The sequence below is a fragment of the Strongylocentrotus purpuratus genome, unplaced genomic scaffold (assembly GCF_000002235.5).
Source record: "Strongylocentrotus purpuratus isolate Spur 01 unplaced genomic scaffold, Spur_5.0 spur5_scaffold_7, whole genome shotgun sequence".
Taxonomy (NCBI): Eukaryota; Metazoa; Echinodermata; class Echinoidea; order Camarodonta; family Strongylocentrotidae; genus Strongylocentrotus; species Strongylocentrotus purpuratus.
In genome coordinates this window covers 33,490,456-33,509,118 of record NW_022145613.1, presented here as the reverse complement: position 1 = coordinate 33,509,118, position 18,663 = coordinate 33,490,456, and the positions used below count along the sequence as shown (strand labels likewise).

The 18,663-nt window shown below is 37.2% G+C and overlaps 1 protein-coding gene across 1 annotated transcript in view; it reads right to left on the bottom strand.

Moving 5' to 3' along the window:
• LOC100890792 overlaps positions 1–17,733 on the bottom strand; it is a 131,582-nt gene extending 113,849 nt beyond the window's left edge. Inside the window, exon 1 of the mRNA XM_030974531.1 lies at positions 17,613–17,733. Coding sequence (XP_030830391.1) covers positions 17,613–17,733 — 121 coding nt within the window. The remainder of the gene's footprint in view (positions 1–17,612) is intronic.
• Between the last annotated feature and the right edge of the window lie 930 nt (positions 17,734–18,663).

Genomic DNA, 18,663 nt, shown 5'->3' with positions numbered 1-18,663 from the left:
CTGTAACATGAGTATACTCCTAATAAGTCATGTAAGCAATTGCTTCAATGAAGACACTTCCAAAACATAATTTTCAGAAGTTAACATTTCTTGAAACTTCCTCCATTGATTTCCTTTTTTATAATGCCCTCGACCGTTCCACTCTTGGTCAAAATATTATTTACCTATCTTGCACTTTGTCCTTACCTACATATACTATGCATTTCTTAGCTGCACTGCATCGGAATCATGTATGCATGTGTAGCATCAGTCGTAAAATCCAAAATAAATGACATCCCCACTTCAATAGGCTGCATAGTTAATAACACCTTAAATGGCTTAGTAAAACAAATAATAGATTCTAAATTACTGAGAAATGGCCATCATCTAACAATTAACAGAACATAGCCTCTGTTCATATATTTTATAACACCTCTCAAATTTTCCTGCAATTATAACATTCCACTCGCATGCATGAGATATATATATCTTTTGTTTTTAAAGTGACCAACTAAATCACTGACCCTAACTGGCACTCTATCTCACCTTTAAACTGGATGATAAACGTATCGCGACATGAGTGATCTTTCAATCAGCCATTTTGTCTCACTCTATCCATCCTATCGTTTCGTCGAGCGGAAAATCTATGCGATACTGTTTACTTAGCAGATAAGCCCCATTCCAAAACCGCTTGGACCATTAGCTCAAGTTCATCTATAATGACTTGCTACACAGGACGGCCATGACCTAGATGTACCAATGTCATGGAGGGGAAAAATTGATAACTTATTTTTAAAGATCTACACAATATAAAAGCTGGGGTAATTATACTAAAGCTCCACAAGTATCATGTAAGACGGACACGAGTGTGATACATGTACCCACTATTATCCTTGTATTTTTTTCCTTTTTCAATTACTCTACCAATTGATCTGAACTGCTTTTTGATATCTAAATGAAATCATAAAGACAGCATAAACGTTATTTTTGCCTTCAATAATGAAATTGCTCAAGAGTAAGCCAACCCCTTCACACAAAAAACACCATGATGATTTGATCAATCTGCTCTGATTTTTTTCTATGCATGCCATTGATCATAGTTCTGTACAATAATCACAATGTCAGCCTACGATCAGTCACAAGAATCAACCCAACTGATAATATATCAAAAGAAAACAATGTTTTATTTATTTTAAAAATAGAATAGAATCAAAAAAATATAATGTTACCAAAAATAATGACAGTTGTTTGTATAGAGCTATATAGAAGTATATAGAACTATATACAAGTAGGTAATCTCTTTTCAGTGGAAACCTCTGTGATTCTGTAATGACTTGTGATACCCCTGTCACACAACCATCACCAGATACCCCAAGGTCACCCCCTCCTATCATAAAGATATCCTTGTACTATAACCTTGACCCGGGTCAAACCCAAGCTATATCTGTTCAGGAAACTCAAGAGCTAGGTTCATACGGGAGTCTATATAGCACCACTTTAGTGGTTTTAGACTTCTGGTTTATCTTGTACTTAAGGGCTGTGAAAATGGCCCCATGGTTTTGGGAACTTGAATCATATTTAAAGTCTGGATTGCAGCTTAAAGGCATTGTTAATCAATGTTTCCAGTTGAGAATCATGGCCCTAGTGTCATCAGTGTCTGTGATATGGTGTAATATTGAAGCCCTAAATGATCATGAAGTGCCTCAAAAAAGTAAAAAATCTTTGAGTGACTCATTTTCGTTGGGAAAACAGTTTGTGAAATTCCGTATTCCAATAATAAATATCTTGATAATCAGACAGGTGATCGGCTTTTAAAAGTCATGGGGTTCCTGACTGACCTTAATGTTTATAATTATCATTGCAACATGAGCTAAATCCAGGATTTTGTTTAAAATTTGAGGCAAAGATACCCAATCCCTTTAAATCTTTAAGCAGTAGTTGTTTAGATACCAGTGAACCCACATGGTGGTTAATGGGTTATTGTTTACAAATTCGAGTTGCTAAAAACATATGGTGTAAAACAGCTATGGTGTCATGCAAACACAGCTTGTGTGACAAAAAATAGAAAAATCCATTTGTCATATCAGCTACAGATAGCCCTGTCCAAGAGCGACAATGGAAAAGATTTCTGCCACTAGGCCTGTCTTCATCAGGTCGAAATTGCAAAATATTCCACTATTTTAACTATTCCGAACGCAAATTATCCAGCTAATTTGCGACTTCATCAGCCCGCAGTTGAAATTAGCGGGATATTTGGTCAAGATAATCATCCCAAGATATCTTGGGCTACTTTGCAAAATATCCCGCTATTTGTCCGGTGTGTGCCTTTACCAGCCCGAAGACTCGCAATATGCGTGAACGCTTAGCAAAATATCTTGAGCTAGTTTCTCGAGCTCGAGCTGGTGAAGACGCAATTTTATACTTTGGGCTTATTTCCCAAATCAGAACTAGCGGGCTATTTGGCAATCTCGAGCTGATGACGACATACCTAGTGAACAAGCCTCAAACCTTATTCCTGACCTGGGTCATGAACGGATCTCTCTGCTTGGGGTTACAAGACCTCTTCGCTCTTCTACATTCAGATAACAATGTCCGGAGGCATGAGAAATAAAATATTCCGCGCTACCATCCCATGCGAGAAAGTGCCTCACAGTAACCCTGACCTACTTCATAATCCATACATGCGTTACACAAGGAAACCTGTTACATCAGTTGATGATCTATAGCGTTGTTGTTAATCCAACCATACAAAAATATGCCGCTCATATTGTACGTATTAGAAATCAGAAAAGACAATGTGTAGAATGCAATCTGGATACTTTTTGTTGTTGAATTTAGTTTAAAGGCTACAGCTAAGGATATATCTTTATCTTACCCTAGTATACTGTTGGTATATTTCCAGGTTAATCTAACTCTAATTTAATAATTTACACATAGATTACTCCATATCTACTGTATACCTACTCCTATTTTACATTTAAAGTACTCAGGTATACAGTAAGAGTTGATACATTCTGGCTCTACTTCAAATTTACTTCAAGTACAGTGTGTATAGGTAGACCAGGGCCTTGTTTCATAAAACTTTTTATCAATAACAAATTATAAATTTCTATGACTAATATGCTCTCAGCCAATCAACTGCCACAATTTAAGTAGCGTATAACAGTTATTCACAACTTAATATCGATAACGAGTTTTTATGAAACGGGGCCCTTATTTTACACTAAACGTACACCGAGTTTACTCCACATCTACCTAAGATTAACTATTTGATTATCCTTGATACTCAGTGCTCCATTCAAAGTTTACACGTTATCACATTTAGCAATACCTAAAACTTACACAAATTTACACAAATTTTACACCAAATTTACACAAATTTACACAAACTTACACAAATTTACACAAATTTTACACCAAATTTACTTTTGATCCACTAGCTGATCAAACTTGGCGTAATTGGTTTCTACTCTATATTTACTCCTAATCAAATACACAAATCTTACAATAGTTCAGGACAGAATTAAAACAAAGTTTACATCACAGATGTCCAAGATTTACCACTTGATCATCCTTAGTATCCTCAATATCTACACCATGTTCATCTTAAATTGACAATGTATCTACACAGATATTACACAGGCTCTACACCAAACCTATGCAGCGTTAATTCCACATCTACTAAAGATCGACAACCTGGTTCAACACTGATTTGAGATCAATATTTACAATATGGGGCAAGATAACATCTTATCACTGCTTTAGGACCACCCACTACAACAACAACCCCCCCCCCCCCCTCCAAAAAAAATTATTAACAAAACACTACAAGACAACTACATTTGCTCGTTTGGACACCTAAACACTATACCAAGACCAAATAATATTGAAGGAGTACTCTTCGTCTGTCCATAAATAACATACTACAGCTTTAATTCCACCCAAATAAATTTGGCTGCACCGAGGAGACAGTTCTTGAAGAGTGTATTCACCTTCTATAATGACCAATTGCCCTTCCAAGGTACTCAGAATCATGTCACAAATCTCCCAAGCAATAAAGTATAAGTGTCGTTTTCTTTTTAAAAGCAAAGTGTGTAAGGTATAGTCAGACCCCTAAGATATCTTACTGGTGATATTAGTTTTTGTGTAGTGCAATAGGGACGATTCTTAGTGATGGCAAGAACATTTAATCAAGCAAATGTATAGATAAATTCTTACATAAGTTTCTGATGAAATAATGTCAGGAAAGTTAAGCAGTTAATGAAAAATGTAGACTGTAAAAACCAATTATCTTATTTATTGAAGGGGGGATTGGCAAAGTTATTTCATGGCAGCAGTATGAGTTCATTGTCTAAAAATAACTGCAAATGTCAAGGCAAATGTTATTATTCTTGTAGTCTTGTCAACATGAACTGATTTCACAAATAAGAAACCTTGAATCGAGTCGGGAGCTATATCTAAAATATTCAAATCTCTTCAACAACAAAGAAATATAACAACTTCCTTTCCTGGCCCAGTGCCTCTCCTTTCGGATTCAACCTTTAAGAATTATCTCTATAAATTATAAAGACGCAAAGGCTGGGACAGTCCTTTAGAGAGAGGGGATAAGTGTGGGAATAAATTTCTCCCATAAAGACTTGACTGGATGACAGTAAATGTGTCAATAAAGAGAAGAGTGTCTGGAAGGGAAAATTGATGGGTTTTTAGAAGGATGGGGAGAAGGGTAGTCAGCAGTGCTGTGGATGATGCCTTACCTTTTGGGTAGTCTTGGGTTCCGAGACCATGCTCATCATTTTGTGACAACATAACTGTGATGATGATGATGGGGTGATGGTGGTAAAAGTGGTGATGGGGATAATGGTGGCATTGGAGGAATGGATGATGGTCATCATGATGTGGTGGTGGGAGTAGTGATGATGATGATGAAGAAGATTATGGTGATGATGGTAGGGGTGGTGATGATGGTAGTGGTGGTGGTGGTGATGATGGTCATCAATATCATGATGTGGTGGTGGCAGTAGTGATGATGATGATGATGAAGATAATGGTGATGATGATGGTAGTGGTAGTGATAATGATGATGGTGGTGATGGTGATGAATATCATGATGTGGTGGCGGTGATGATGATGATGGGGGTGATGGTGGTGAAGGTGGTGGTGAAGGTGGTGGTGATGGTGATGATGGTGATGAATATCATGATGTGGTGGTGGCAGTAATGATGATGATGAAGATAATGGTGATGATGATGGTAGTGGTAGTGATAATGATTGTGGTGATGACAATGGTGGTGATGATGGTTGTGTTAATGATGGTTGTTTAATGGTGTTTGTGATGGTGGTGGTAATGATCGTAGGGATGGTTACTATAATGGTGGTGATGATGGTGGTAACAGGGGGATTATATTGATGAAGATGAAGATAATGGTGGTGGTGGTAATGATACAACAGACGACAGTGATAAATGTGGTAATCATAGTCCTTGCTATGATAATGATGCCCATTCTCGTTTCAATAATAGTTGGGATTCTAAAGATGCTTTATGATTGTGGTAATGGTGATGATGATAATTTTGATAGTGATGGTGATGATGTTTAACAACGATGACAGTTGTAAAAAAACAAAATCAATAAATAATTATGTCCAACCAATGAAAGAACCTACACCCTTTCCCACTCTTAGAAACACTAAGTGGTAGCGATGGCTACAACATTGTATGACAGCGCAAGCAGTGGTGGAGTGGTTAGGAGATGATCATGGTGGTTATAACGGTGTTGGCAGTAATGGCAGAGATGGTGATGAATATATTGATCATGTGCCATTCATGAGCGCTCCATGTTCCCCAAAATCTAACGTGGTTAGATTGCAATCGTGATGCTATCGGTTTCCAATGTCAATAAAGGGTGGTGAAAGCAAGACTAGGAGAAGGCTGAGTTGGAAGGAGTAATTGTCAATCATCTTTTATTCCTAGACAGGGGAGCAGCCATGAAAAATGTTTGTGTTGACATAGTAGGTGATCTCAAAGATGAATTGGACAATTTCTTGTCATCAGGATTTCTCTCAGCCTCTCTCTCTCTCTTTCTCTTTCCTTCTCTGTCACTCTTCGCACTGTATGCAGATTTATCTTTGAGGTTTTCCCCTCCCCCTCCCCTCTCTCTCTCTCTCTCGGTCTTGTGGTCTCTTAAAATACCCCCTCTATCTCTCTACCCACTCTCCCTCCCTCTCCATCACTCACTCTCTCTCTTCATCCCATTTCAATCAATCTTGTATTCTATTTATTTGTCAAAATATTGCTATAAAAAGTTAGGGTTCAAAATCACATTTAAAGGGATACCCCCTACTAAAATAGGGTTAGGTAAAATTGTTCTCTTTGTGCACTAAGAGGATCATTTGCATTGTGAGATGATTTATACCTTACAAATTCAAGGTTAAAAATCAGCGTCTTTTGTACCGATCATCGCTCCAGATATTTGAAATACAACCTCATCCAAGAAAGTGGTTAAATTCACAGGTAAAGGGGTAAATTGCCAATGTTCCTGTCCATTTGATCGATCAGTCGAGCTTGAATAGAAACGGTCAGAGCCCCCTTTTGTAACCTTGATCTAAAACCCAGATATATCAACAGTCTTGACTGTGACCTTTGACCTGAGAAAAATGAGTCACGGCTCGGCCAAACAATGGGGACTTCAAAACGCTCTGAGAGTATGTGTGATAATCGCTGGACAAACACTCTTGCAGAATTGGGTGAATTCGGCAAGATACAGTATCGTGTATAGAGCGTGAACTGCAGGGCCACTGGGTAATTGTAGTAGGTGAATAGGTCCGAAGACATTGTGTAGGTGCACACAGTATAAATGCTGTTTTTTGTAAGTTTATTCATGCCATTCACCAATTTTATCATCAGTCTGAACAGTCAAAAAATTCCAATAAATATCATTTCTGAAGGGCGAGGCTTCATTATGAAACACATCATCATACAAATACAATACAGTTACAGATTCAAAATTAATTCTTTAAATACAAGAATGAACAGAGTCCATCAATGTAACTCCCATTTTATCATCCAAAATCTCAAAATAAATTCAGATGTACTCTAACTGATTAATATTCCAATATTTGATTTGCTAATTCTGTGAAATTGAGTTCTCTATCCGTAATTCCCTGTTTCTTTATATACAATTTAAAAAACATCAAAAATTTCAGTCTTGTAAAAATTCACATATAGTTTGGAGTTGTTGATTAACTTTACTTACCATTCACTGAATAATTATAATTGGATACATGAATGATAATAATGGCCATTAAAAATAAGGAAAAAGAGAAGGGCAGAACTTACCAACAAGATAGGTATGTGTGTGTCAGGATGTAGATCCATGTGTACATTGAGGTTCAGCAAGACAACGATTGATCATCCAGCGAGGGCATAAAGAGAATAGATGGGTAGAAGATGGAGGGGGGGTAGGAATGTGATAAAGAGATAAATTGGTGGAGGAGAAGTGATATTTTCAAGAAAAGGAGGAATTGGAGAAGAGTGACAGGGAAAACACAGGTTGATTCAGAACAGGGAGTTCATCATAACCGTTAAAGGAAGATAGATAGATGGATAGGGAAAGAGACAATTAACCAGGAGAATGGAGGATAGAAAAAAATAATAAAAAGAGAGATGGATAGATAGAATAATGAGCAGAGAAGAAAAAACAGAGAGATGTTTGGTCGGGGATGGAGAGAAAAGGGAAAAAACAAAACAAATGATTTTGTTAATATTATTCATCAAACATATATATTAACCTCTGTGGGCAAACGCCAGAGGACTCGATAATGAACTTTAAAACCCGCTTCATATCTCTTTCTTCCTCGTCTTCATATCTTAATCCATTACACAAGTGGTTCCTGCATCTTGCCTAAGGGACAGACACATAGCAGTAGCCAACAGGTTGCTTAAAACACTTCTCTAATTTGTTAATCAAAATATTTCATCAATAAAATTACCATGCATAGGATAATGGCCCATCAAGAAATAGACCTTCATAAGATAATAAATACAAAATAAACACAAATATCATTCCAGAACTCTGTATCCCCATAAATTCACCCACTGATTCACTTTGGAAGAGTTGATAAAATAATACCTCCTATAACACACCTTAATTTTACAAACATTGTGGCACAATTTATTGCACAAATGCATACCCAGACAAAGCCTCATTTAGAAAGCATTGTATTAGCAACCCTCCTTCTCCCTAGTTATTCCCATCCATTGTATTATCACTCTCCTCCTGAATGGACCAATGCCACTGCCACCAGGGGGCTACGAGGGCAGCCTTTAGTCAGACCCTGCACTTTTGAAAGTCAAGGTCAGATGCCACAATGGAACCGTTTAGAAGGTGGATCAATTTGATGGATTATGAAAAGGACTTTTGTTCCCAACCCCTCACTCTCTCCACTCATGCATCACCTCTAGCAATTAAACAGCGGCCATCGATTACAATTTGCCGGGAAGATAAAGGCCCGTATAAAAAGATTGTTATTGTACTATTTTCATTGACATTCATGAGTTATTGTTACTTTTCTAAGAGCCATTTTGTCTGCAAACAATCAGCTGTGTATAAATGATTAATGACCCATGTTGGAAAATCTTGAAAATAGTGCATCCATTTGAAATGATAAATTAAAAATGAGGGGAAACAAATGAAGCAATTTCTTTGAATAATAATAATCATATTGACATACATAATTAAATAATTTTGTTTTGTTTTGATCTGACATAGCTATAACAATCCAAATGTATGCCAACAAAAATGTGGGAACAATATCAGCTGTGTATAAATGATTAATGAACCATGCTGAAAAATCTTGAAAATAGTGCATGCATTTTAATTATAATAAAATGAGGGGAAACAAATGAAGCTATTTCTTTGAATATATATTGACATATATGATTATTTAATTCTTCTTTTTGTTGTACTGATTGATATAGCAATAATAATCCAAATGTATGCCAACAAAATGCGGGTACAATCAGCTGTGTATAAATGATTAGTGACCCAGGCATGCTGGAAAAATCTTGATAATAATGCATGCATTTGAAATGATAAATAAAATGAGGGGAAACAAATAAAGCTATTTCTTAGACATATTGACATATATAATTATATGATTTTGTTTTGTTTTGATCTGATATAGCATTAATAGTCCAACTGTATGCCCCTCCCCCAAATGTGAAGTTAAGCCTGTATCATCATCTCCCCCTATATTGCTCAATCTCCTTCATGTTGCTCACTCTCACACCCTATCTTAAAGGCAAAGACCAGTATTGGAAACGCCCCAATTTCAAAAAATGAAATGGAAGCTCTCATTACCAATCATGTGAAAGAATATGTTTTGACTAATACATGATGATACAAAATTTGCCGGGAAACCGCCTACTAATTCATATATTTGGTAAATTTGTTTCTCTCATGGTCTGTGAGAGATATAGGGTAGTCCCATATACATATTTCTGTGTATAGTGCTTGTAACTTTACGAAGAATGGGCCAAATTTCTTATCATTTTGATGATTCCAGAACCTTGCAGATGCTAGATGCTAGATGATCAACCTTTTCTGATCGATTCCACAACGTTTCTTTCACAATGCAATCGCATGACCATAACTGGTCTTTACCTTTAAGAGCCAGAAGATCGTTTGTTTACCAAAAAAGTAGCAAAAAGTAGATGAGCTTAAACACCCTTCTGGTCCTCAACAGATGGTTTCATCTTTTTCTAGTCTCCCCACATACTAGAAATGGTGTTATGTATTTCAGCAAACTGCTGCATACTATATAGTTTTTCATATCTCTATTTCTTTGGTCAGTGATACCCTTTCAGCAAAGTTGCTTTTGATAGTATTTTGCCTATGGGGAACATCCTCTTCAGTCCATTTAAGACTTTCCAGTTTCACACTCTAATTTCTCTTCCTGTACACTTTTCAATGTCATAAACCTCTTCGATTTAAATATGATTCAAAGAAATCATGTCAATTATAGTTTTTGTCATGCATCTCATCTCTTTTCAATCCCTGAATTTACAATGGTAAATCCATGTGTAATTAAACTGACCCTCAGTTGCCCTATGTACCCATCTTCCTATCATTTTGAAGGCATCCATCACAATCATTTGGTTTCTTTTCAATTAATAATGCTTCTTTCAATCCATCTACCTAGTATTAATAGCAATACTACAAAGAACGCATTACTTTGCGTTCTCTGTTTTCTAGTTCTAAAGGAAGAGGGGAACTCATTGTGCACTTTATATGGTATTTCCTGCACATTCATGCCCGTTCCCACAGGTTTACAATACAGTCAACAATAACAAATTATTGAAGAATCTGATCTAAATGTACCATGAAATCTCTCTATTGATTAAAATCTTGCTAAAAATTGATTTCTATTTTTATTCCTCCTTTGCTTCAGCGATTATGGTTAGAACGATTATTTTGTCTAGTTGAAAAGCAGACCTAGATCATGATCAAAGGGTAAGAGAGACCAATATATCATTCTGTGGGGAAAAACAATTTCCATGAATGACTTGGCAAGGACAAAAGAAAAATAGCAGAAATCATAATCAGTCATCAGAACATGAAAGAGCACAAAGGCTCTTATCAAAACTAGTTTACTCAAAAGAAGTCATAAAACATCTGGAGTCATGCTTTCTTTTGAAATTCACATCTGGTACGGAACGATGCTTTTCTTAAGTTTTCTGTTGAACCTTTCTCTTGTCTGCGTGCGTGCGACACAAAGACGATAATAAACGAATGAATAAACGAGTAAAAAGGTAGACAATATGATTCCAGGGCAAGCTTGCGATTAAACTAAAATCTCCTAAAGCCTCGAACATGACCTACCGGTATGTTACAAAATGTGATTACTTTCCGCAGACGCATCAGTGATGATGCTAATTTTCTACAATAACCCAAAATTTCGTCACCTGACCTACATGGTTTTAACCAGGCAGACAGTTTTGATTAACCCAAAACCACAACCAATTTTGGAGGTGAATTCTGCGGTCGGCGAATAAGTTTTGGGTCCAGCTCTGGTTTAAAGTAGTGCAAGTGTTGAGGAGTCCGTGTCTGCCATCAGAGAGAGAAAACGGAAATAATAAAAACAGGAGTCCAGATGGATGAGTTGCTAGACCAGTGATGCAGCAAAATTGAGGCAGATGTTTTAACAAAAAAAGAGCCTATAAAGCAAAATACTATTTCTTTTATGACAGTTTGAATAAAATCCCTATATTGGTAAGAAAAAGTATATGCAGTCATACATTTTCACTGGATGAAGGATCAGAAAAAGGATATGCTAAAATATTGTTGTTCTATCTAGTTCATAATTTTGGCTTCAAATGTTGAAACATAATATCGTGCCATGAAATAATGCTTGATGTTTGCAAAGTAAGACTTGTATTATTAAGTAGTAGACAATAAAAAATATATTCCAATGTTGTGTAGGTTGCATCACTATGAAAACTGACAAATAAATAAGTAATTGCTGAAATAGAAATAAAATAAGAGGAATTCCAAATTACCTACACGGTATCTTGCTACGTGTCTGCAATTGCTTGACAACTAGAGTAATAAAATAGTTTTTAAATAATAAAAGGTTGCTGATCTTTTAAAAGAGAGAAAGAGATAGAGAGAGATAGAGAGAGAGAGAGAGAGAGAGAATAACAAGAAGAAGAAGAAAAGGGAAGGGAGAGAGATAGAGAGAGGAATAGGAATGAGATCGAGAGAGAAAAAGTTATGAGACTTTGATAGTTGCCTTTACGTGCTCTACATTTCTGTTTCCATAAAACAACGTTGCCTGCATTGTCGTTAGAAAAGTACACGTCGTACTCTGAATCATCACATATAACACCAATGGCAATCATCAAACCGATCAGTAAAACGTCTGCAGCATTGAAATGATATATGGAAACACATCTACACATAACACAACCATGGATATACACTTATCTGTATCTCCATGCTAACCCAAACCTATATATAAGCCCTCTTTCTCCCACCAATCACAAAAAGTGCAATCAATGTTCATAGTTATATTAAGTCAGTCATTACAGCAGTGGAAATGCTAAATATATAAATATACATATTTATATATATATACACCAGGATGCATTCATATTGTATTCAACAAAAGTAACTTCCACAAAGAGCCATAAAATGGTATATGACAATCACTCCATCAATTGCTCATTTATATACGACCCCTCTTTTCCTGAACGGCTGCTAATGCCTGTTGAAATAATACATTCACGAGGTACTGCTGACCAGCATTTTTCAATCTTACGCGGCTCATGGCCCCTAACATGGGAGATGCATAAAACTGATATACGAGGCTGTATTTAGACAATAATGTAGTTATGGATGCGTACTGCAACCATCCTGTGATGGCACGAGCATAATGATAACATCGTGGAGGAGCATGCTCCGGTTCACGGTTGATCGCTTCGAGATGGCAGTGGTCAGTTGCTTCCAAAGCCCTCTCTGTTCCCTCACGATATCCCTCAGCTTCTATGTGAATGCTAAATTAGTGCTTACCGGTTGGTGATAGTCTCAGACTATTAACCACTATTTTAGTAATGTGAATGCATGACATACTTCCAATGAATTATCAGTTTGCTATATCATTTGAATGGAGGAATATGCTTGCTTTGATTTGTGTGTATAGATGATCACTCAATATCTATCTATTCATGAAAGACAAACTTTACTTCAAGGAAGGAAAGAGAAAAAAATATTCAAATCCAATTTCACTCCTAAATGACTCATCTCAGATTCAGAGTTAGATTATATGCTGGTAATTAACATAAATAATATTTGCCGTCAAGCAAAGCAATAATATACATAATATTGTGAGATAAATACAGGCAAGACATCTATACGACTCTCATTCAGTATGTCTAATTGCGAAACATATCCTCTAAAACATTACCTTGATGTTTACAGATGTACACACCAATATATCAAACATGAATATTTGATAGATATCAAACCTTTTTGTTACATCTCAGCACATTTTGTTAATATCCTACGACTACTGCTGACCCAAAATGTCAAATTTGAAAATGGGATATCACCAAACTGACGAATAAATGGCATTCAGTTGTACATATCACATAACTGAATTCTATAATGGTCTGCCTTTCGAGACTACCACTACCGACTGAGCATAGTTATTTGAGTGGCACATTACGTCCGTCCACCGCATACACTCGCAGCCTGTCCCACTATAGCAGGCAATCTAATGTATTACGTCAATGTTTGAGGGATCTCAGAGGTAGAGGTATAAATGCTTCGATTCGCCTGAAATGTTCGCCCGCCGCGAGGTCACCTGTTTCCAATATTAAACCGCTGAAAAGGGAGGAATAATACAAGCAGCCTGCGCAGGACTAACTAGTACTAGTAGAATGTGCTGAGAGAATGGGCCAAAAGTGGAGAGAGGGAGGGAGAGAGAGAGAGAGAGAGAGAGAGGGAGTCATTAGAATATTCAGAATGAGACAGAAAGACTGAATCATATAAATTCAGAAAGAAATATATAAAGAAGAGACGTGGACATATAAAGACAGATATCTTGATATACAAATCAGCTTGAGGGATCACTGAACATCCCAACATGGTCTTGAAAGAAGGTGAACTGTATATGAATGTATGAAAAGGACATGACCCCAGGGTGATATTAAAAATGTCTACCCCAAGTAAAAATATCAAAAAATAAAGGCTTGAGGGATGAAGAGTCATAGAAGTCATAATGTGCAATGGAAAAGGGGAAAAATACATAAGGAGACAATGGGTGTGAAACCTAGAAATTTAAGAATTTAAACTTTAAAGATATACAATGTTCTAGAATACAGATGAGAATGGAGGGATACAAAAATATGGGAAAAGACAGAGAGGTAGAGAGAGAGAGAGAGAGAGAGAGAGGGAGAGACACACACACAAACACACACATACAGAGAGGGAAAGAAGAGAGACAGAGACAGAAACAAGACTGCATATAAAAAAACAGAACGAAGAAGAGAAAGATGACAGGGATGTTGTATATGTGTTTTAATGACATGAACTGGATTGGGATCGGGGGCAGCGCATCTTCTGGAGATGTATTTATCCCCTGGAAGGACAGGTATATCAAGTACTAGCGCCCGCTGAACGACACCTGCACAAAATTGCTGAATGGATCTCCCAAATGATCTCCGCATATGACATGCCCCTGTCTTCATGGTAATGACATTCTTATATTAAAGGTACCGATACCGGTACACAGCTATGGCTGACAGGACAACGCAACAAAGTGTGGTCTAATGTTTCATATTTAATAAGTTATAAGTAATATGGTAAGTTTGAAATATGAGGGCATTACATGAGCAAATCCTTTTCATGTGACAATGTCATCACAATATTCTTTCTGATAGGAATAAACAAATGATTAAAAAGGAAGAACAGCTCACATATGACTTTTCACCTTTAACGAAACTCAACTTTCTCTTTAAATTATTGACATTTATCCAAAGTGTCCCAAAGTGGCAATATGAGAAAAATATGCCTGATAGCTAGATCAATAGTAATGAAAACTTCAACAATCAAAGAAATTAATTAAAATTACTTTTAGGGGGGACATTGATGACATTTGGTGCTCCAGATGAACATCAGATTTTGATGTTTTGAACGAATAACAGGTCAAATGGGAAATCTGTTCTATTTACATTGAGAGGTGACGACCTCAGATGATAACATTCAGAATTTTTCCAATCAAAACACTTAATTTCTGCACAACATTGATTTTTGTGAAAGGTTGAGACAAGGATTTAAAATAACAGTTTGTTTTAAAGGTTGCTTGGTCAAGATCACATATAAATGATTAATATCTATTTCAATAGTACATCTATATATTTGTTTGTAATAAAAGAAAGTGGAATCTTCCACTATCTCTTAGCCCCCCTCTCCCCCCCCCCCCTCCTCCTCCCTGGAAACAAAAAGATAATGCTATAATGTATCCCTCACTCATGAGACAATACCAGTGGCTCAAATTTGAAGACATTGCCAAAAGACAAACTAATGAATTACGATTCTTCAATTTAAATACAGTAGGAATGAAGACAAAATAATGCGGTATCCTTGGGAAATAGCCAAAGTGTTTCCAAGGCGATTGATGCGAGGATCGGACATGTCTCGGGACACGCAGACATGCATCTAAAAACACACTTCACTAATGAACGATGCTCCACTTTGATTAATGTGTGTCACATAGGCAGCATTCATCTCCAAGGTCTTTACTATTTCAATGTTGCAGGTTTTTTCTCCTCTCCTTCTGTCTTTCATTAAAAATGCAACCTGTGTAATACTCCCACGGGACCTATGGCTTGAAGTCGTATTCCCTACTCGGCCTCTAGCCACAGTGAAAATTTCTTGTAAACAAGTTTTTAATGCAATTCGTAAGACGTCAGTAGGATACATGAGTGTAAAAGGTAGACAATTGCTGCTCACATTTAGAAGGTGATGGGGCCTAGTCACTACAGTTCTTTTTATCACGGGGGGGGGGGGGGGGGGGGCTATTTCACATTGAAGAGCAACATGATAAAAGGAACAATCACACAACAGACAAGTGGGGGCCCAGTCACTATGCTTCTTCGACGGAGGGGGGGGGGGGTGTTGCCATTAGTGAAGGGGAAATGTTACACAATTTCTGCTCACATTTAGAAGGTGGGGCCTGATCACTACAGATTTTTTTTTTGTTGGGGGGGGGGGGGGGCTTTTTGATGATATAGAGCAACATGATATATGGATGAACCACAAAAGTAGACAACTGCTTAGATGTAAAAGGGTGGGGCCTGGTCACTATGTCTTAAGGGGGAGGGGTGCTCCTATTGTTGAGGGGCAAAATTATCTTAAAGTACAACCATAATGGTCGACACTGGTGCTTAGTTGTAGAAAATGGGGCCTGGTCACTATGCCCTTTGGGAGGGGGGGGGGGTGGGGTTAACCCCGGTCACACTTTTTTGTGAGGGGGGTGGGAGGTATCCTATGTTGGTGAACAATATCTGAGGTTAATTCAATCATAAGTTTTCACAGGGAGTGAATACCTGTTTAACAAACATTGCGATCAAGGGCTTAGATAGTTTCATGTTTCCCTAAACATTGTGTCTCGTTTAACCAACTTCTTTTTCAACTTGGATGAAATCAAGAGCAACGAGTGCTCAAATTCAACTGTCTGTCTTTACAGCAGCAATATATGATAACTGTACCCTACATCAAAAAGTTCAATAGTGCAAGATGACTTCTTCTCCAGACAAAATGGAAAATTTGATGCGTATTAGAACACTTTATTTTAGCAAAAGAGGCCATCAAATTCATATCATGTCAGTCATTAGTGAATAATAAAACAAAGACACCATAGACATTCAATACACATGTACCATATTCTCTAAATCAAGGAGCTGAGCTAATTGCCTGAACTGAAAATAACACCGTCTACAGTAGCTGGTAGCAAGTAAATTAATTCTCTTTTGATACACTTAAACTGGAATAAGTTCCTTGAAACTCCTCCAAGGCTCCAATATTTCTTGTTTTTCATCCAGGAACATATCTAATCCCTTTTTTACCAGTAGTAAAGTGTCATTCTGGACTATCCTGTTATATAGACGAGCTGGACCGATTCCCACTGCAGCCTTATAAAATCTTCACTGAACCTTTTAACATTCACAACAACAAAAATTGGCAGAAGCTGGACAGGCCCATAGTGGGTGAGCTCCTGGGTGGATTCGATTTTTCTGAACTTGAAGTGTGAAGATTGTTTCCACCCTAGGGCTCACCAGGGAAACCAAAGAAACTTGAGGCTGGAAATCAGTTAGAACCTTGGACCGTAGAAAGATGGGGGTGGACAGTGATCTCATAGAAGCTGTTAGGACGAGGAAGTGATTGTGACAGACACTTGTATACCAACATTTGGGCTTGGACGAGTTTAGAAAGGCGTTCATGTAAAGTTCAAAAAGCATGCTGTCACACAAACAGGCATCACTTGAATGAGACAGTCTATAGGCCACAAAGCATTGGCTACTCTTATGTGATTATAAAACTTTTATCAAATCATTTCATGTTCTAAAAGCTGAGCTAACATTATGGAATAAAAAATTCAATTAAATTGTTAACTTTTATCAATCTATGGGTAACAGAATCAAAAGACACAAGTACCACGTTCTAATATCGATTGTGCCATGTATTCTCATGTAGGTCATAACTGTTCAAGGAGTTCAGAAGGTCATTCTTACATATCATTCCATACATCTTCTTCTTTACCAACTCTTACCATTTCAATCAACAAAAGTTATTCAAAACAACAAATTGACAAATTTATGTCAAGTTTTTCAATGCAATTTTTTTTCTTCAATTTTGCTCCCTTCCAATCAGCACTTTCCCTCTCGATCAAAATGAAAACAAAAACAACAAAAATTCTGTAATTCGACAGACACTCTTGGCACACTATCCAGCTCGAGTCTTGTGCAACAAGGGTCCAGACAATTTCCCTCAACCTCATTTCCGAGGGCTCACGCCTGGCCACAGGAACCTCAGAACGTCGCCGTACCATAAAAAAACTGATTCAAGAAAATTTACGACAACCGACATTATCAGCCACAGAGGGGTCGCAGTAATCCCAGTAATTACTCGTGATGAGGGTAGGAGCAAAGACAGGGTCCAAATTGTTCTGGACATTGTGGAAAGCTAGAATTAGCATGTTGACGCAGGGGGCTCGGCCTTGGCTAGTTGCATGGCGGCAACTCCATTTACTTCTAATTTGGTTGCGGTGTTGTTGCCAAAGTCATTTGGGATAGTTTGAAGGTCTGTGTGTAGAGATGCAGCTCCAGAGAGCTAGGAGCCAGGACATCGCCGAGATTGGCGTGTTTAAATTAAGAGTGGCAAATTAAGTGGGAAAAGAAGGCGTATTGTGGGCGAGAAGCGGCGGTGCGAGGAAATACATATATCCTGGTTTTCCACTTCGTTCACAAATACAGGCACAGATTTTCTTCTTTCTGTGCCAATGTGCAGTCACAATTGAGATCACAGACATTACAATGACTGAAAAAACAAGCAGAGTTACATCAGCCTGTCATGACCTACATACACATAAGTTCACTGAGAATACAACATGAGGCTAATTCAATCAAGCATTATTACCATATCAATCTAATTTGTCTTCAATATATCTCAGGATAATTACAAGGTAAAAGCACAGTAAACATCCTTTGTATGGATCCTAATCATGACACAATAGTCACAAATATCACAACAAAATGAATATATGTATAATAACATCCCTTTGAGATCTGTATTTTTTTCAATCCAAAGTACTACACTACTAGATGTATGGTGAACTTATACAACAAACTAAAATCTTTTGTATCTCTGCTTGTATTGAAAGGACACTGCTCACTTAGCTATCTAGGGAAAATAAGATATAAACTCCCACAAATTTAGATACAATTTTGCCTGTTTATTAAAAGAACATCTGCAAACCCTCCCTATTCATTCATCCATTCTCAACCACTTACATTTATCTTATCTTTTGTCATCATCTTCCTAACACAATTTTTTTCCAGGTCAAAATACTATTTTTCTCCCTAAAGACTACATCCTGGTCTGTGGAGCAGCACTAAAAAGCATGTCA